Source organism: Monomorium pharaonis, chromosome 5, assembly GCF_013373865.1.
Source record: "Monomorium pharaonis isolate MP-MQ-018 chromosome 5, ASM1337386v2, whole genome shotgun sequence".
NCBI classification, from domain to species: domain Eukaryota; kingdom Metazoa; phylum Arthropoda; class Insecta; order Hymenoptera; family Formicidae; genus Monomorium; species Monomorium pharaonis.
Window position 1 is genome coordinate 12,505,241 of NC_050471.1, and position 22,145 is coordinate 12,527,385.

Genomic DNA, 22,145 nt, shown 5'->3' on the forward strand with positions numbered 1-22,145 from the left:
AACTGTTTGATGTAAATAATTTTATTTACTCAAAACATAAGGACGTAAATTGTATATTCTATACCACGCAAACTATTTTTTGCTATAATTTAAATTATGTAGTAAATAAGTTGTGTCTTTAATTAAAACTGAACATTTGAAATTAAAAGTCTCTGTTTTAAAAAAATTCATGTTTTTACGGCAGAACCTTTTTAAGGTTACTAGCTATTACTTCTGGATTTATAATTACCAAAAGGTCAAATATGTATTGTAAAGTATTTTGAAAATATATGTTATTTTTACAAAACTTTTTTCTTATAACTTCAACAAAACACAAGCGACATCTAAAACATCTTTAAGATCACTCAAGGTCGTAGCTTTGATAACATATCAAGGTCAAATTAAAAGTAGCTTTTTTTACTAAATAAAATAATTAGCACACATTTGTTATTTTATATTTTTATTAAATGTTGCTTAAAATGTATTAAAAATATAAAATATTGATGAAGTGATTTTGGCGCCCGATATACATTTATAATAATTTTTTATTACATGTTCGTCGAAAGTGGTTCCTTTTTGAGTAAATTTTCTGTGGATAAAGTTGCGGATTTTAGCACTTTAATATTCTTGCAGTTTTTGTCTCAGTTTTTGTCCTCCAAAAGATGACGAATTGTGTGTGACGAAAAACTTTTCAGCCCGATTTTTTTAACATTGTTTGATTATTTTAGCCATATTTCAGTATGCACAGATGCATTATGTCACATTCACACATATAGGCTGAGTTTGGGGAAACGCTATTAGCGCTAAAAGTATCATTCTATCCTTGTTGCTCAGTGAATGTCAAAAAAAGATAGAGCACGCTTATAGCGCCAAATGCGTGCTCTCCGAACCCAACCATAGTAACTTTCGCAGACACTGCCCAACACTGTCGACATTTATTGACGTTTTCACGAATCTTACCTTGACCTGTTTTCTTTGTAAGAATCCAAGACACTCAAGAAACCACACATCGATGCACGGGTAACAAAAAACATGGTATGCAACATGGACGTTAACGACCTTGTTGTTACATAGGCTGCGGTTTTGGCGCTTACAGCGCTATGAGTATTATTTTATTCTTGTTGTTTATCAAATATTAAACAAGGATAAATAATGCTTACAAGCGCTGTGAACGCTAAAGGAAATACAGCCATAATGTACTATTTCTACACGCATACATGCGCACGCGCACACACACATGCATGTAAAACGCATAAAAATAAACACATAGAATTTACTATTAAATATAGATACACTGCTATTATTGTTTGTTTTTTATAACGTAATTTAATGTAACGGGATGCGGATTACTTATTATCTTCAGCTAATATATATTAGATAACTATAGGGACGTAAACGAAGGGAAGAAAGTTTAAAACAATTACAAAAACATCTCAAAGATTCTTATATACCACGAGATAGAAAATGGATGGTACTCTTCCCGGAAGGAGGTTTTTTATGCAAGAGACGAGAAACGTCACAAAAGTACGCTAAGAAGAATAATCTGCCTATTCTTGAAAATGTAACTCTACCAAGAGTTGGAGCCATGCAGACGATTTTTGATACTCTTGGACCAACAGAAAATAGAAATGCAGAAGATCAACACATGAACAACCGACCAAGTAAAATTGCATTTTGTATTCTAATAATGTAATTATTGCATATTTATATTTTATTAAATAAAGGAGATTTATTAACCTGTTCGCATAATATAAGAACATAATTTAATAGAATTTTGAGAATTAATTTATTGGTATTTTTATTCTATCTAAATTTTTTAGTGTTTTTTTTAATAATTTTCCAAAAAAAAAATATAGAATAAAAAATTTTAAATTTAATTGCAAATATAAGAATTTTGAAAAACCATATTTAAAAAATAATGAAGTTTTTAAAGAACATTTTAAAGTTAAAAAAATAAAGTTTTTACTTTATTCTATGTATGAAAGAATATGGAATGTTTATGAATTATTTAATTTCTTTTAATCTTAGGCTGTCACCTCTTTTTTCAAACAAAACTATCACAGTGGGTCACCGTGACCAAATGCAATTTTATATGACCTGCAGTTTTAAAACTAAGTGTCTAAAATTTCTGAAAAAATTCTGAAGTAAAGTTTAAACTTAGAAAAATATATTACGATTATAAAAAATTAGTATTTTAATTATTGTTATTTAAAAAATGGTTGAAAATAAATTTTTTTTTAATTGCATTTTGCTTAATCATAATTTCTTTAATTTTTAATATTTTAGGCTAAAAAATTGATTTTATACTCTCGAGATACGTAATTTTAATAAAAAATTAGTTCATAAATCTTTCAAAAAAGGTATTTATTTTGTATTAAAAAGGTATATATATTATACAGAAGAGCATTTTTTACTCAAAAAATTAATAAATTTTTATTAAAAAAATTTTTTATTAAATATTGGACGCCCTTGTCACACCTGGATCACAGTGACCCAACGTATTTTTTCAACGACTAGCGAACAGACCTTCCCTAGGCAAGCGTCTTTATCTGTAGTAGATATTTGAAATAGATCTTAGATGGCACTACAAGTTTACATTTCCAAGCGCGCCAAAAGATATCTTATTAATAAGCCATCAGTCCGGGTCATGGTGACCCGATGTGATGGCCTAAGGTTAAAAGTAATGTCATACTAATAAAAATACTAATAAAAATATTATTACATTTAAATTATTATTATAAACAATTCTTTTTTATTTTTTGTTATGTATTTAACAATATTTTGAAGGAAATGTATTTAAATAATAAATTATCATTTTTATTAAAGGACCACGCACACACATAAGAGGGAAATTTGCTCCTCGTCGAATTAGCTGAAAATGCAATATGTTGTAGTTGATGGCCTCCTGATCAAACGTTCCAATGGGTTCGAGACCCAAAATCAACCGTTATCAAGATAAATGCCGTCAAAGATCATAAGGCGCTGCTCAGTAAAGAATGTGTGTGTGTGTGTGTGTGCGTGCGCGCGCACACACACACACACACACACATTATATATATATATATATATAGTGGTCGAGACCTAAAATCAATCGTTATCGAGATAGATGGCGTCAAAAGTCATATATAGGATGCTGCTCAGTAAAGACCGCTCGTGTATATGTGTATGGGGGAGTCGTGGTTAGGTTTGGTCAATCAGAAGGCCCTCTTTTACAAACAATAAAACGTGTCGGATATATTTGATCTCTCTATGTACACTTGTTAATGCGTAAGTGTGTAATTGATATTTTGAGGTAGCCGGAAGCTGGTTCGTTCTGGACGTGGTAGGAGTAGGCGCCGCTCGGAGTGGCTTCTAGGTGGTTATGACTTCCTCAGTTGTAAGCCTCGGAAGATAATCAGTATTGGTTGCGTCTGCCTCGGAAGAAAGTTTGTACTGGTTGCGTCTGCGTAGACCCCTTCCGGGTAGTTAGCCCCAGTCGTGGAAGAATTAGACGAGGTAGTTGACCCCGGTAGCGGAAGGATAAGGCGGCGTCTGGAGGTGTCTGACAACGGGGTCCAAAGACCACAGCGGCCAGGTCGGCGTCAGCAGGGCACAATGCCGGTTGTTTCCCGAAGGAGTTACTGAAGGTATCAGAGAGCTCGCCCGTGCCGAATATCAGGTACACCAGGGCCCGTAGGTACTTCTTCCCAAAAATGATAGCTAGCGTAGTATAGGCTCTTACGAGCTCACTATACTATGAAGCTTGGCTTGATCCCACGACGTGGGTGGTCTGCTTATGTAACCCTCATGTTGCATTTCTTCTTGTGAGTTTGAGGCGCTGCGCTTTCGCTTAGTGGCGGCCGCGCGCACTACTCGCGGTCGCCGGGGCCGCTGACCCGGCCGCGGACGCTGCGTGCGCGCGCGCGCGTCGCGCTGTGGCGTGCCGTCACAATGTGTGTATATACAGGGTGTTCCAGATTAACCGGAGGAGCCGGCATGTACGTATTCCTCATGAAAAACTGAGCCGAAAATGTCAGTAGCAAAATCTTGAGGGATCATTAGTTTTCAAATGGTAAGCCTTTGAAACCTTCCAACCACAGGCCGTGAAGCTCGCGCTGTCAGGCGCGACGCAACTAAGCGGCCGGCTAGTCGCTTTGACGAGTATCGCTAAACGGTACCGAACGAATATAAATCTGTGAAATCTTTATTAATATTTGTTGCTGTATTCTTAAATCGAGTCCAATTTAATTGACAAAAAATAATATCAATTGTAAATTCAATAAAACGCCATTTATATCAATAAAAATTATGTGTTTCTGAAATACGTTTTATGTATAAATAAATTAATAAATTAAATCAATATTAATTAAATTATTTAATCAAATAATATTAAAAACATCAGTCGACAACATTTCCAAAACTTTTTTTCAAAAAGTTCTGTCACAAACAGTATTAAAAAACATTTACATTTGAAATTCGCGATTGATGTAAATAAATATTTCATATTTAGGAAATGAAATGAACGAAATTCCGAATTATGATATAGAGGAAAAGGAAGTAATACTGTGAAGGAATCGACGTGAGTAAATAATAAGTATTATTATTACAAATTACATTTTAAATAATATTTTAGAAACTTTTAGAGTGATCGAATTGATGAGGCGCTTGCAACCATTACGCCTGAAAGGGTACAATGATCGAGAGAAAATTTGATTAGACGCGCTCAGCTTTGTATTGAAATGGGTGGTGGCCATTTCGAACACCTACTCTAAAAGTTTCTAAAATATTATTTAAAATGTAATTTGTAATAATAATACTTATTATTTACTTACGTCGATTCCTTCACAGTATTACTTCCTTTTCCTCTTATATCATAATTCGGAATTTCGTTCATTTCATTTCCTAAATATGAAATATTTATTTACATCAAATGCGAATTTCAAATGTAAATGTTTTTTAATATTGTTTGTGACAGAACTTTTTGAAAAAAAGTTTTGGAAATGTTGTCGACTGATGTTTTTAATATTTGATTAAATAATTTAATTAATATTAATTTTATTTATTAATTTATTTATACATAAAACGTATTTCAGAAACACATAATTTTTATTGATATAAATGGCGTTTTATCGAATTTACAATTGATATTACTTTTTGTCAATTAAATTGGACTCGATTTAAGAATATAGCAACAAATATTAATAGAGATCTCACAGATTTATACTCGTTCGGTACCGTTTAGCGATACTCGTCAAAGCGACTAGCCGGCCGCTTAGTTGCGCCGCGCCTGACAGCGCGAGCTTTACGGCCTGTGGTTGGAAGGTTTCAAAGGCTTACCATTTGAAAACTAATGATCCCTCAAGATTTTGTTACTGACATTTTCGATTCAGTTTTTCATGAGGAATACGTACATGCCGGCTCCTCCGGTTAATCTGGAACACCCTGTATATATATATATATATATATATACACACATATACACGAGCGGTCTTTACTGAGCAGCATCCTATATGACTTTTGACGCCATCTATCTCGATAATGGTTGATTTTAGGTCTCGGACCATTGGAACTTTTGATCAGTAGGCCATCAATTACAACATATTGCATTTTCATCCAATTCGACGGGTAGCCAATTTTCCCCTTATGTGTGTGTTTTGTTAAATAATATTTGAAGACAGTATTGTCAAAAGTTCTTGTGTTAAGGTGGTTTGATACTCTCTAATCAATAGCACAATCAATACGAAACTTTCTCTTTATAGAAATGATTTCTAAATTTATTTAATATTTTAAGTTGATAATTTCCCCGATGTTTCAGTTGATTTTTCTTATTTATTTTGCAATAATTGGAAATTAATTTATCAATTGTTTGATGAGCAACGGCATCGCATACTGAGCATTGCGCACGTGTTAGCGCCGCGCCGGTCTCCTGCTAACATACATAACTTTATAAACTATACTTTCGCGATTTAATATCTTTGATATTTGATCGGCAAACTCCTATGTAACTTACATCAGTGCTCGGAGATAGTTGCCCTGTTCGGGCAGATTTCAGAGGCGACGCCTACCGTTTCCCCACTACCGCTCGTTGACGGCCGAGCCGCTGAAATTACGTGGCCGCCTCAGGTGCATCTGTAAAGAAGTATATTGGAAGGTCATATCTAAAATATTTTTCTCGTTAAATAATTTTTATTTTTATTAAATAATTGAATATTAAAACTTTATTATTGATATTATGTATTTAAAGTTATTATAAACATATATGTGTTATAATAATATATTTTTGATTAAATATTATTACAATTTTGACAAAATAGCTTTCCACATCACCCGTGAGGTACTATTGTTTGATGCGTTTTTTAATAGTGGTTTCTCTCGTAGGCCAATTCCACTAATAATAAAATATTATGATTTAGCAAATAAGAAAGCAACATTTTTATAAAAAGGAAACAGTAATTTGAAAAAAAACAAGCCAATTTGTCTATCATTTATTATATATTAATTTAATTATTGGGGATGGAAGTAAGTTTTAATCGTTTTTCCATAGATGACATTAATAGTATTGCTTGCATCTTTTCTAACCTTTCGATACATGGATTTGTATGGTAAGGTGTGTATGTGAACTATCAAACGCAGTATAAGACTTTTGTTTAGAGTGTAAACAACAAGTATTTATATCACATCAAAAATGTCGGAATTTGTTCCAAAAAAGCAGCATTTGCGGGAAGTTCTTCTCCACTATTAAAAGAAAGGGTTTTTTGCATCGGATCATTACTGGTGATGAAAAATGGATTTACTACGACAGTCCTAAACGCAAACTAGCATGGGCGAAGCCAGACAAACCAGGTCCATCAACGCCAAAACGCAATATTCACGGGTCAAAGGTCATTCTCTGTATCTGGTGGGACATGCGGAGTGTAGTCTACTCTGAGCTATTGAAACCGTCAGAAACTATCAATTCCCAACGTTACCGACTTCAGCTAATTCGTTTGAAACAAGCTATTGAAGAAAATGGCCGGAATGGCGCGATAGACACGAGAAGCTGATTTTGTAGCACGACAACACTAGGCCACATATTGGTCAACGCATCCGGACATACCTAGAAGGGGCGAAATGGGAGGTCTTACCCCACCCGCCGTAGTCACCGGATATTGCCCCTTTAGATTATCATTTATTCCGGTCGATGCACTCAGCACTTACTAGAGAGCGCTTTACCTCGTATGACAGCATCAAAAAATGGATCGATGACTGGATCGCCTCGAAGAAATAAAATTCTTCACTCGAGGAATCCGTTTATTGCGCGAAAAATGGGCGAAGGTTGTCGCTTCAGATAAAAAATATTTTGAATAAAATTATTTAATATTTTTATATTCAAACTGTTTTTTTCTACATAAAAAAAGATTAAAACTTATTCCCATCCCCAATATATATTAATTAAATTTTAATATATAAAAATCTAATGCGATCTTTTAGGTTGTTTGTACGATTTTACTAAAGATTGTATATCTACAGATAATTTAGATTGTTATCCACTTATAAAAAATTTAGGTCTCCTAATTTTCTCTGTTGGGTCCATATGTTTATGTGAATGTTTATTTTCAGAAATAAAATTTACGAAAACAAAACACGTTTTTCTTTAAGCGATAAAACATCTTTACTGATACAAGTTAGTTTTAAAATCTCTGTAGATATATCATTTTGAGTAAAATCATGCTAACGACCTAGAAAATCGCATTAAATTTTTTTATATTAAACTAATATATGTGTTAAATAATAGACAAATTAGGTTGTTTTTTTTTCAAATTTTTTCTATTTTATAAAAAAGTTTTCTTGTTTGTAACGTTTTATTATTAGTGGAATAGGACTGGGGAAATTACTATTTAAAAAATACGTACCAAACAATAGTATCTCACGGATGATGTAGAAAGTTATTGTCAAAGTTGTAATTGTATTTTATCAAAAATATATTATTATAACCTATTTTATATATGTAAAATAGCTTTATATACATAACATATATTAATAATAAAATTATTAATATTTAATTATTTAACAAAAATAAGTATTATTTAACAAAAAAAATATTTTATGTACGACCCCCAGTATACTTCTTTATCCGTAACGCGCCTGAAGCGTTGGCGAGCGATTGGCCGTCAAGGTTGCAAGCGATAGTGGGGGAACGGTAAGCGTCGCTTCTAAAATCTGTCCGAAAAGGGCAACTATCTCCAAGCACTGACTTACATCATTGTAAAGCGCGTGATTTTAAGTTTTTGTGACTAGTTTTTAAATTTGCTGATCAGTTTTTTTTTTTTAATTATTCCGTGACTTCCGATAAAATATTAAGAGACCTATAAGAGCAACAAAGACAAAAGCTAAAAAGTCAATTTTGTTCTTTGAATTTGTTCCTTGAATACAAAATGAAATACAAGAAATTGAAATAAGATTCCAAGTCTTATTTCAATTTCTCGTATTTTATTTTGGTATCAAATTACCTTAAAAGGGACTGTCCCGATTGCGTACATAAACAATCGGACACAGTCTCAATTGAACCCGATTGGACATGGTGCCAATTGCGCATCGTCCTGATCGGACACAGACCTTATTGGACACAACAGCGTTCGGACACATAGCGTTTGAATTGGACGCAGAATTAATTGCACACGGACCCGATTGCCCACGGACTCGTTTGCGCACAGATCTGTTGTACACAGACCCGTTTGCATACCTACCCGTTTGCACATGGAGCCGATTGCATACGATACAATTCCGCAACGCAGAGTAATGCAAAAACAATCCAGATAACAGAAAATTTATCATAATATTCATAAATATTATACAAATTTATTTTTAAAAAATATTTTTTAATAATATAATTATTTTTCATTAACCATTTAGAAATGATACAAAAATTATTATCACAACAATATATAGAATATATTAAAAAAAATATTTATGGTATATAAAGAGTCAGTGTGCAATCGGATCCGCGTGCAAACGGGTCAGTGCGCAATCGGATCCGTGTGCAATTAGTTTTGTGTCCGATTCAAACGTTATGTGTTAGATCGTTGTTATGTCCAATAAGGTCTGTGTTCGATAGGGATTGTGTCTGATTGGGAAATACTACTGTGTTCGATCGTTTATGTGCACAAATGAGCCTCACTCACCTTAAAAGTATGTGAAAATTATGTAACCTGTCTCTAAATTTTTAATCTGAAAAACCTGACTTATTTACCTACCTTTAAAACCAAGTATTTTATTTGAATAAATTTTTTTAAATATAAATATAATCTTAAAGGATACTTCTAATGAAGAATTTTTTAAGGTGAATAAACTCACCAAGAAATGATTTTTTTAATGTTCATAATTATGTACATTAATGCTTGCATATGAACTTAGCTACAGATTTAAATACACTCACTCGCAAAAAAACGGTTCACCTAATTTTTCTTAAAATTTTTAATATTTTTAATAACGACAACTCCGCCAAAAAGTTTAGATTAAAATAAACCAAAGCTTAAATTAAAGCTTAAACTTTTCTTTTAAAAACAATATGTAAGGAAAGTAACACGGTATAATAAAAAACGGCTGGATATTAATGAGAGAATGAGATAATATATTGTGATCAAAGAGTACAAGAAAATTCGGCGATGTGTACAGTGTTGCGCCTTGCGGTACAACAAATTTTTGCCGTACCTTGCGGTGCGACAAAAGATCTTTAGGGATTCGTTGCTGCCCAAGGAGTAGGAACTCGCGGAGAAAAGCGGCTTTTGTTGGCAGGATCCTCAAATCACTCACTCACTGATTTTAAGTGAATTTAATAAAAAGGTTTATTCAGTTTATAATGTACAATAGCGGCGGTCGGCGAAGGTGTCGCGTCGGGTTACACTTGATTAGATATGGCGCGTGACTCGGAGTTAGCGCGCATCGTCTCTTTGCTCGCTCGAGGTTTGCTCGCGGCTAAGTCCCGAATTCGTGCGTAATTTACTCGTGCGGGCCGTACGTATCGGCTTGATTGCTAATCACTGATCCCGCTGGCCGCTGTTCGGCAGCAGCTTAAATAGTGTCGCGGATTTGATTATTAGTGGGGGCATCGAGCCCTCCGCATGACCATATATGGTCATTCCCGCGCGCGGGAAATATTCGCGAGCTTAGCAACAATTGCCAAAATGCAGGTATGCATTTCCGGTGGCATGATTGTTGCTAAGCTAGCTTCGCTAAATTTCTCAAGGTGGCTGGTGCGTTGACCAATGCGATGACCGGCCGGCAGCGCACGAGGCATATGTCACCTGACACCTTGTGATAGCGAGTCTTCCTCGGCGAGCTATATGATAATTTTAATATTTTATATTCTTTATTTTATAATATAATTTTATTGGTTGTGTTTCGCTCACAACAACAGTATTGGTTTCGGGCGAGGACTGATTCTCGATAACTTCCTTTGTATTTATTTCCGTCGCTACGTCTTTTCGAATACTACTTTTTGGTTATCGATTCGTCTTATGACCTCATCAAGATAATCGCTGCTATTTTCCTTGGCTTAGCCGTTTCACAAACATAACATGAGAGTCGACTTTCAATGTTGTATATCTCTACTAACTTCCAAACTTGTCTTAAATAAATATAAAGGACGAGATAAATTATTTTCTCGAGGGAAATACCGTTCGCACATTAAAATATAATTTAAAAGAATTCCGATCTTACAAATATGAACAATAATTCAGTGACAACAAACCAGTAATTATTTACATTAGCGATACCTCACCGATTTTGATCTTCAAATATGTTGTTAGAGTCATTATTCTGAACAACTTTTCTCTATACATGTTATCGTCGCTCGGCGTTAATTTTTGAGTTACACACAAAAAGATATTAACCTAAAAAGTTTAATAAATACGATATGACACTTCTTCGCTGTGGCTACATACACACACACACGCACGCACACACACACACACACACACACACACACACACACACACACATCTTTGGCCTTCCCCTTCCGCATCCACCCTGCCGGTAGAGGTACTCTGGGCAGAAGTGCGCAAAAGTACGGTGCGTACTTTGTTGAGAAATAATTATGTCAATTAAGTCGTAATGTATCATCAACGAAGTACGCACTTTTGCGCATTTCTGTCCAGGGCACCTTTACCCGCAAAGTGGGTGCGGCAGGGGGGTTAAAGACCCTCCTTGCACCTTCCATGCGTGCGTGCGACATTACAGTAAAGAAGGTATCGGTTAAATGTACTTCTCGATTTTGTAGACTGTCAATGTTTACTATTATTTTCTATCGTAAAAAGACATGTAATGAAGCCTCTTTTCCACGATGCTGATTGATTATCTCGCTGCGTTTACTTCGTGTTGCGAGAGTAACTGTCATTGCATTGAATTTTGACAACTGTTAAATTTGTATAGATGGTTGTTTATACAATTATCGTTGTAGTTTATTTTTAAAAAGTAAAAAATAAAAAGTTAATTAGCGCGCGCGGAGCGCGCGTTTGTAGTATCTATTTATTATCATAAAACTTGTGTTGATAACTTTTTAACAAATGCCGAGCGCAGCTTAAAACTCTCACAACATACACAACATATTTGAAGATCATCAAAATCGACGAGAAATTGCTAATATAAATAATTATCTTAATCTTTATTATTATTAATAAAAATTGGAAAAATTTTGGCCATTATGTCAAAAAATGCAACTATTCTTGTATTAAAGTCATGTCGCCATCGAAACAAAAATTCAGCTGTATAATCAACATTATATTTTTCTCGAGTTCCATATCGCGAAATATTGGCCCTAGTTTCATGCCAACAACGCTCAATATTTTGAATATGTGCTCCACTATCTGGATCAATAAAATTTATTTTACCCACACCACTCCCTACTTATAGAGCAGAGGGCGAAGCCCCTCTTCTTATACCTTGCTCACGCGTTTTCTACACCCCACTTTCTCACCTACTTCAAAACTAATGAAATCAAAGCAAGAAATTAAAAAAAAAAATTGTATATAACTCAAGAACTAAGGCCGTGCGGCGATAACATGTACTAAGTTGTTCAAAATAATGACCTCGACAACATATTTAAAGGTTATCAAAATTGGTGAGGAATTGCTAATGTAAATAATTACCAACAGACGTCTTACAAAATGGCGAACGCCGAAGACAGTGCTTGAGAAATAAGGGAAAAAAAATATTTTATTGTTGCGTAACTCAAGGAAATTATTTCTTTGGTTTAAAAATCTATGAGTTACTTTATTAAGTTATATTAAGTTTATTTATTTTTTAACAAATCCATTTTTGAAACATTTTTCTACAATGTTTTTAACAGAACTACATTGTTTTAAAGAAAATGTTACAAAAACAATTTTTTTTATTTAAAATTAATAATTTATGAACAATTATCTTTTTGAAAAAGAAAATTGAAATAAAAACTTAAAAGTTTAAAAATGTTTTTCTTAAAAGTAAACAATCGAATTTAACCCTCTGCCTACACATGGGATTACGGTAATCCCAGTCGATTTTGAAATGCCCGTTACTTCAAAGTATTTAACAAAGGGACGCTGGGACTGGGCGAGGGGGAGAAGTTTGAATTGTGCTCTACTTATTCTTCTTTGGGCGTTGTCAATGTTTTGAAAATAATAGAAGTAGGAGCTTCGACAGTGTGTATTGGGGTTACAGTTACCCCGTGTGTAGGGAACGTAACAAAAAATGGAAAAGTTCCAAATTTGAAGGGTAAGTAAAAGTTATTTTTTTATTCATTACATATATATCATTTACGAATACAGTACTTATATATATTACCAATGTCGCGATCACTTTGCGAAAATATGCTGCAATTGTAGCATTACAAATTAAAAATTTTTTGTATAACAAATAAAATCTTTTGTAATAAATATTTTTTGTATTAATAATTATGTTTTTGTGTATTAATAATTATGTTTTTTAAATAAATATTACTATTTTCTTTTACTATTGTGTTTAAACTGCATTTATTTTTTACTAAATTCACATTACAAAATAAATATATTTTTTGAACAGAATAAAAAAATTGACGATAGATTCTTAAAATACAACTCTTCTCCTTTTCATTGATCACCATTTTAATTACTTTATCTATTTTTTTCTAATAAATATGGGCATTTGAAGAAAAGGCAAATTTTTACAAAAATTTTTCGTTCCTTTCTCATTCTTTTCAAAAAATATCGTTTCTTTTATTATCTGCGACTTTTCAGCCAAGACCATTATAATTCTGAGATTTTTTCCTTTTGATTAAAAAAAAAAGAAGTTAAAATTGATTAAATACATTTGGAGATATAAGTCAACGAAATTTTGGGGTTAGCCCTGTGTGTAGGAATTAGGAGAAAAATAAGGTGTGTAGGCAGAAGGTTAAGTATTGTGTGAGTGGTTACATGTGTGGATTCTGCTCTTGGCATGTGTGGGTGTGCGTGCGCGCGTGCGTGCGCGTATTTAATAATGCGTATTGCCTTCTGTTGCATTTAACAATTTTTGTATTTATTGAAGCATACCATTAATTAAATTTCTTATTTTTTGTTTTAGATTTGTTTACTTTCAAGAGAAGTAAATTTTTTAATTTTTAGTAGTAGATTAGTGTAGCATAAGAGAAGTAAATTTTTAAATCTAAAATAAATTTAAAAATTTTAAAGTTTTTATTTTAATTTTTTATCTGAAAAATGTTTTTAATGACACTTTGTTTATGAATTGCTGATTTTAAATGAAAAAGTCGTTTTTGTTATATTTTCTTTAAAACAATGTAGCTCTATTTAAAAAAAATCATTGAAAAAAGTTCCAAAAATAAATTTGTTATGAAATAAATGAGCCTAAAAACTCATACATTTTAAAACCAGGAAGCTGACTTTTGAATTACTCAATGATTTCGTTACGTTCGGCGGAAATTTTTTCTTTCCGTCTCACTCTCGTGCGTCTCACGCGCCGCCCTCTTCGCCGAGCGTTCCCCTCTCTCACGAACTCGCGCACGCTCGAGGAAGCGTCACGTGCGCAACATGCGTTTCTATGCGTATTATCCTGCGTATTAATTCGAATATAATTAAAAGAATTATTTTTTCATTTTCTCTGCGTGTTAGAAGCTTGAATTCGCCGAATTAAGCGAATAATACAAAATTAAAAATCTTTTCGAGTCTAATATTTTTTATCTTTTCTTACTAAAGCGCCTGTCGAGGCGCAATCAGCACGCCTTTCGGACCCTCGCTAATTGCACATACAAATTGTCTTTCGCCGTGATCGCCGTTTCTTGCTTATTGTAATAATTATAATACAAAGATCACCTATGAGGTTCATGCGTGATACCTTTGCACTACCGAAGCATCGCTCCTGCCGCGCACTATCCGAGAGATGACAAACGGAGCAATTACCGAGGTATGCGGGTTAATTACTCCGCTTATAGAAATGATAGAAAAAAAAGTGCAAAGGAAATCCGAACGCTAATTAGGGGGAATTAGCGTTCGGATTTCCTTTGCACTTTTTTTTCTATCATTTCTATAAGCGGAGTAATTAACCCGCATACCTCGGTAATTGCTCCGTTAGCCAGGGGGGGGGGGCTATCTCTGAACCGAAAATCATGGCTATTTGACTAAAAATTAGAAATTAAAGAATTTTGAAAAATAAGTTATTTGTCGCGGAAAATTCCTGGAATTCGAGCTTTCCCATACACCCGTACCCATAAGACCCCCTAGTTCTGGAGTATATAAACGCAGCGAAAATCAGCCTTTGAACATTAGTCGCTCACAAGCCTTGGTGCTCACCAGAAGCACAAATGCCTCGAGACGCGTATTCGCATAGCCGGTCGCGCTTTACCAAGGTGTAATTACCATAGACGTATCACTTCGTGAGCTCAACAGATTAACCAAATACAAGATTAATATAGAGATCTTGTACCGTAAGTGTTACTCTTAATATCATGATACCGATTGCTATCAGCTTATAGTTAAAATCAGAGCGCATAAATAAAATTATTAAGATATTTATAATTTTAATTCATTAAATAAATCCTTACTGTTAATTAATTGACACTTAAATTTTTGTGTTTTTCCCTCCCCCTTTTTTTATTAAGCACTTTTCTTTTATTTTTTTGCAACAATTGTGAAGTACGATTATTATTACAACAAAATCTGCATCTATTAATAAATTTCTTTTGTTGTTTTTTTTTATGCTTGTTTTTTTCGATTTGCGAGTGTTAGAGTTAAGTTAGATATAAGGAGAGGGGAAAGGGGTATTTTCCGTTGTGTCTCCTATGTTCTCTGAGTGAGAAACCGGAAACGACGACTTCCTTGACTTCTCATCCCGGAGACGCGCGCTTCTTGGATGTTTTGTCTCCTTTGTGAACCTCGGGTCAGGGGTGCCTATTAAGGCGCTTAAGCCAAAGGATTTTCAGTGGGCTACTAGTTGTCTATTAAGGCACTTTTTCCCACAAATTTATTTCTCATTCAATCGTGGATTACCGGACTTATCCCTCAGGGCGCTTTCCAGTCCACTCCTACCCCTCTTTTTCCTCTCGTGTTGCGTTTTACCAAAGCGCTCCGTCTCATGTTTCTAGTCCGGGTCACCGCCATCTTGTTCTCCTTCTCACTCGCGCTCAAACAAGCATCCTGGAAGTTTACCTGTAAAAGAAAGGGTTAACTCCCCCTCTCCTTATCCTACTTCTTCTTCAGTAGCACCGTTAAGATCCGCGTTAACTCTAATTCGCGTGGTAGGCAGGCAGTATTAAAAATAAATTTCTTTTTTTTTCTTTTATTTTCTATTTTTCTCTTTTTCTTGGTCTCACTTTTCACGTTTCTCTCTTTTGCTCGCGCTAGACAGTCATGTACGCATATAACTAAATATATATATCATTATTTATTGTTAAATGAGCTTTCGAATCATAAGCATAAATAGGTTGAGTTGGTCTCTCTCAAATTAACTCTTCTGTCTCTCGGGCAGCGAGCTTGTCTGTTAAAGCGCTTTACTTTATAACCACCTTTTTCCTCCGTAGCAATGGGCTTGCCTATTAAGGCGCTTTTCCCCACAAATTTCCTCTGTGTCTACCTTCGCAGACCCGCTGAATTCTATTCATAATTTAATTAGTCGTAAGGATACAATAATTATTTCAGCATAGAATCAGAGACGCTAGTAAGGGCTACGCACCGAATTAAAGGATAGAAAGAGAGATAAATAAGACGCGCCGCATTAAAAAGAAATTAAATAACTAATTAACAAATTAATTTCCCCCTTTTTTCTCTTTTTTTTTTGTTTTTTCCCTTTTTTCTTTCTCGAGGGAACTATCCCCAAAAAATCTGCCTGGTGCGTGACCTGCAACGGTAACCATGTATAACATTATAATGCGTACGTTCATTTTGCCCTTAGTTCAGTATGATTCGATCGCAACGAGGAGGGGCGTAAACGTCAGCTGAAACGCCTCAAGTGGCGCCTAATCGAAGCGGGGGGCTTTAACGACCAAATATTCGATTATGGTTCGACCTATGGTCGAACAGGTCATCTCCAGTCCGGCACGGGTCTCCGGAGTCCTTCGAGCTAGCCCGTCCGCCGAAGCAGGAAGAGGCACCGACAAGGGCAAGCGTACCTCCGCGCCTAGCGGCACCACCTCGTTTTCCGCCGCCGCGATCTGCTGGGAACGTCGATTTCGCCCGACTTCGACGCGGTCTATACGGGTGGATAGACAAATCCGGACGTTCCCGCACCAACAACCGCGCGTCATAGCTAACGAGGTCTTCCTGAGGACCCTGCCCCATTATGTCTTACGCGGCGATGCCACCCCTAGGACTATCCAAGCGGCCATGCGGTTTGAACTGTTCGAAAGGTGGAGCCAAAACGCAAGGCAATAAACTACATTAATTATTCTATTATCTCAAAATCAAAGGAAAAAAAAATACATCGTTCCTACTCTATATTACTTTTTTTCTTTTCTCCTTTTCTCTTTTTGCGAAGGCTTGCCTCTCTCTTCTGCTTTTACATTCCACTTTATCCCGACGCCATCTGCACGTTACGCTCCTGAGGGACGGCTTCGCTCGCCACCCCTCCCTCCAGGACGTAACAGATTAAAAAAAGTTTTTTCTCCATTTTTTAACTATTACCTTCGACGTCCGATTTTATAAAACGTTTCTTGCAACTCAATTACGGTTTATATGATTTTTAAGAAGAAAGTTTAACCTTTTATTTGAGCTTTGGTTTATCTCGATACGATAATTTTTCGTATTTTTCGGCGGAGTTGTCGCTATTTTGAAAGATATTAAAAAATTTGAGAAAAGTTAGGTTGGCCATATTTTTGCAAGTGAGTATATTTTGGATAATCATAATAAAAATTATCAAAATTATGCTTTACCTTATACTTTAAGATGATAGATGATGGAAATAAAAAATTATTAATTTTTGTTTTTGTAAACAGTAATATAATGAATTTGTGAATTTTTGTAAAGTTTATTATACTTGAAATCAAATGTCAGTAAATTTGGTCTGCAAACGGTCGTAATAGTGGCTTGTTTAGTAAAAACATTTTTTGAATTAAACAGAGAATCTAGTTCTATCTAGGATTAAAAGTATTGTTAAGATAAACATATATTACTTTATTGATGTATGACATTTGAAAGGAAGTGATTACAAAAAATGTACCAAAAACTCAAAATGAATGTATAAAATTATGTATTTATATATTTGGACCTTCAAAATTAATGTATATAACTAATATTTATGTGAATTTTACTTATGACAATCATAGTATTACGATTATTGCTAAAATGTAACATTTATTATACAGGTTTGATGTTAACTAATCCCGAAATTAGTTGGGTTCTTGATATAACAATAGCATATCCCCAAGGTAAGCCGCTTGATTTACCTACTATTATAACTGGTTCAAGACCTCCATGTGAGACGGTACTGTTTTATCGACTTTTTCCTAGTTCAGTGGTAAGTGTCTTATATAAGGTATAACAATTTGTATGTACGCGCAATGTGTTATGTAATATTTCATGATGTATCGTAGGTTCCTCGTGAGCCAGAACAATTATCCAAATGGTTGTATGACAGATGGGTAGAGAAAGAGGTACTGTTGGAACACTTTTATAAACACGGAACATTTTTGGGTTCAAACGAATTGAACAGAGGTGGTTCCAGAGTACATCAGGATCCATTAAGATTCCTAGTCCTTCATTTATTCTTTATAACATCTAGTTATATACATTATAGCATACTTACGTACATGTTATCTTGCTTTTGGTAAGATGTTTTTTATATCGTATGCGATGTACGACGGTCCAGTTTAAAGAAGGAAATTATAGTAAACGAAGTAAGACATCCTTGCCTTAAACAACTATTTTGATGTTTATGAGAATAATTTTAATGAATGTATAGATTATTAAATTCAATAAGTATGCTCACATTATGACATCACTTGTAACATTTATTTTCATTCAACGCAACATTTGCAAAAAATTGTGGTATTTATAATCAGTATTTACGAATAACGTTTGTTTTTCTAAAGCTAATATAAAATTAACAGTAATTTTTGTAAGTGATTTCGAATTAATACATTTTATGATTAACGCAATGAAAATTGAAGTACAGTTTGTTTTTGTAATTTTCACAATTGCTGTATAGCTTTAAATTTATTTTTATTATAGTTTATATTCTTTATATTATATATGTGTGTGTGCGTGCGCGTGTGTGTGCAAAATATATGTTATATAGCAAACTTGTTTTTATATAAATCAACATACATTCGCATAAACTTCGAATTTTGACAAAGCAACATTTTTTTAACAAAATTGTTAGTGACGCCAATTTGTAGATTTTTCTCATATTGGATAATGTTATAAGATATACAAATATTTAATCGTAAATTTAGATAAAATACAAGGAGAATAAACATTTTGTCCTATATTATGCAATCTCTTGTAGAGATGGCATAATGTTTTTTTGCAACAAACCCTTAAAAACATAAAAATATAAGTTTAGATTTTATATTGATATTAGACAATATTACTCTTAGTTTACACAATTCTATTATATATTGCATAATAAACACTATCTGATTTTATTAATAGATTGAATTTAGACACGATAGTTAACATTTATTATCTTTACTAACACATAATGTATGAATGTGTTTATACAAAGCTATGGTACTTGGTAGCATTGTAACAGAATCTTTGTAATATAGCATCGCATGTGTGTCTTATGTAAGTTGATTATAAAATTATGTACACTCTATGTTAACGTATAATAGAGAAAAGGAATTTTCGCAGGATGATAATAGTCAAATTATTTTAAAGAGGTATCACTTATTATTTTGTGATAAGGATATTTTTTAAAGAAAAATATAGTTCATAAGAATAACATAGATAGAGAAAATTGTTTTAAAACAAAAAAAAATTATGGAAATTGTATTTGATGTATATGAAATAATTGAAGAGATATATTTTTCACATATCCTATTAAATTAAAAAAACCTATTAAACGAATATAATATTCTTAGCCTTTTCCAAAGTGTTTAACTTTTTTCTTGGCATTATCAAGAGGCACGGTAGTGCCTCGCGCCAACTGTACGCACAGCACGAGGCACCACTGCTGCTTCTTTTACGCGAGACGTTGTTTACGAAAATCCGTAGTTATCGGATTCTTAATAACGACTGAACTGATGGACTGAACCGATCTCAATCGACTTAATGGATAGTTCGCATCCGATTTATATGATAAAAGTGTTTTTATTTTTCCGCTACGTGATTTACGTGCGGAGATATCGCGATTAAAGTTTTTCGCTCAAGAATAAATTTGATTAAGAAACGTCGTAGTCGTCGTCGTTATTATTATCGTCGTCGCTCGGCCAAGTAGTGGCGATTTGTACAGTTGCTTTTCGCGGCATCAGATGGCTGTACGAGTTGACACTAGTATTATCAGGCGTTTAAACCTCATATCATGTATATCTCGAGAACGGTTAGAGATACGAACTTGGAATAAGCACTAGTATTTTCAGATGTCTTCGAATTAATTAATTAATTAAATTTTAAAACGTGCAAATCTCGAGAACGGTAGATGCATACTTGGGATAAGCACTAGTATCATCGGAACACTTTAGAGAGTCAATGCTTATCTAAAATTAATTAATTAATTAAGTAATTAAATCTTGTAACATGTATATCTCAAGAACGGTTGGAGATATGAACTTGGGATAAGCACTAGTATCATATGTCTCCGGATTAATTAATTAATTAAAATTTAAATAATTAATTAATTAAATTTATAACATGCAAATCTCAAGAACGGTTGGAGATGCAAACTTGGGATAAGCACTAGTATCATTGGAACTTTAGAGAGTCAATGCTTATCTAAAAGTAATTAATTAATTAAACCTTGTAACATGTACATCTCGAGAACGGTTGGGAATACAAATTTGGGATAAGTATTAGTATTATCAGATGTCTTCGAGTTAATTAATTAATTAAAATTTAATTAATTAATGCCTTGTTTAAGGGGTTATACCACTGTAAAATTTTCAAAAAAATCGAAAAAAATTGTTTTTGCTTAAATAATGCTTTAATGTCTTAAAAACAAGTTCCAATTGGTTTTATAGCATAAAACATTTTTATGATGTTTTTATGAACGTACAGTCACAGCGCCGTTCTGAGCATATCTCAATAGGGCTGCCGCGCACACTTAGATCTTTGAATTTTATAGGTAACAAGTGACTTACTTTCGAATAATAAGCTTCCCCAAGTAATTGTAGATGGTATTAGTAATTGTTTAAAAAAGAAATGAGAGCTTCAATGCTATAAGCGACAACACTTGACATAGATACTGATATTGCAGTTTGTGTGTTTAATGATAGTTTAATGATAGTTTATGCAGCATTATGAAAATTATGGAACTGCTAGGTATTGTCATTGGACCAAATTGTTACAATTATTGTGTAAAAGTTAACGAGATGCGCGTACAGCAGGCCGGACGATCGCTCATGAACGTCGCAAAAAAGGCGCGCTCATCCTCTACATTGTCTCGCAAAGAGAAAGAGGAGGAAGATATTGCTGTAGAAGGGCAATTATATAGTCCTGGCATCGCGGACTAAAAGTAAAAAAATTAAAACCTAAAAATTTTTGTTTAAAAAGTAAAAAATCGGTTTTGAAACTTTAAACGCGTTTTTCTCGAAACTATTGTTCAAATTGGCTTGTAGCATAACTTTAATAATTTTGGTTCAATTTATTTGAAATTTTAACAGTACTTTTAAAACAACATTCCGCGAAGTATTACGTGCGGATTTTTTGATTAGTTAAAAACTTTTTATGTTATGAACCGTTTTTTACGTCAATTTTTACTTAAAAACACTATTTTGACTTTAAATGTTTGCCATTTTTAAAAAAAATTATTTTTTAAATTTCCTACGTGGTGCACTAAGTAATTTAATGTAGATTAAAAAAAAATTTTTTTATTTATGAGTCAACAATTAAAGTTGTTAGCCTGCAAGTCCCCGAAGCCTATTTAAAAAAATGTTTTCTTATGATAATTCCTGCGCCGCCATTTTTAAATAAAATATTACAAAAATTTCTTTTTAAAGTACACTCAACAGCAACAAAAGCGGTACACTTAAAATTTCGGGAAATTTTACGAAATTTTAAATGATCATAACTTACAAGTTATGTTAGTAAATAATTGTTAGTACCTCTACTTGTTAGTAAATAATAAAGATAAAAATTTTTCTCAAAAAGGAAAATAAAGCTTGAAGTGTCCACTTTAAGAATATATTAATAGCAATTATGCGTGACTATTTTTTTCAAAATGGCGGATGACAAAGTTAGAGTATGCAAAATTGATAAATAAAGATCTCAGTTTGCGGCGGTGGCGTGGCATGGCGTGAATCAGGTGTCACAGCCCAATGGAACGAAATGCAAATGAAAATATAGAGTATTAGCTTTAAAATGCTTTTTTATAGAGTTCGATGCGATCATTTTTTGCTGAGTAATTAAAATTTGAATAAAAAAAAACAGCTTTTTTCTGTAAATTTGCATAACTCGACGCAAAATTATCGTATCAAGCTCCGTAAAAAAGCATTTTAAAGACAATACTCTATACTTTTAGATGTTTTTTGTCCCATTTGGCTGTGACACCTTTATGCAACGCATTGTCGCAAGCTCGAATACTTATTTATCAACTTTGCATGGTATTTTCTT

The 22,145-nt window shown here is 33.6% G+C and overlaps 1 protein-coding gene and 1 long non-coding RNA gene across 3 annotated transcripts in view; one reads left to right on the plus strand and one right to left on the minus strand.

Moving 5' to 3' along the window:
• The window catches only part of LOC105834820 (acyl-CoA:lysophosphatidylglycerol acyltransferase 1), a 121,121-nt gene extending 100,626 nt beyond the window's left edge, over nt 1–20,495 (plus strand). Inside the window, exons 4-6 of one of the 2 annotated variants that reach the window (XM_036287624.1) lie at nt 1,367–1,640; nt 17,741–17,892; nt 17,969–20,495. In XM_036287624.1, the coding sequence (XP_036143517.1) occupies nt 1,367–1,640; nt 17,741–17,892; nt 17,969–18,205 (663 nt within the window). In that variant the 3' untranslated portion in view covers nt 18,206–20,495. The remainder of the gene's footprint in view (nt 1–1,366; nt 1,641–17,740; nt 17,893–17,968) is intronic. The other variant, XM_036287625.1, reaches the window with a different exon arrangement.
• On the minus strand, nt 13,539–15,006 carry LOC118645852. The gene is made up of 2 exons (XR_004963477.1): nt 14,498–15,006; nt 13,539–14,177 (listed from the first exon to the last, which is right to left on the minus strand). It is a non-coding gene; the product is annotated as an uncharacterized LOC118645852 (long non-coding RNA).
• Nucleotides 20,496–22,145: the final 1,650 nt, after the last annotated feature.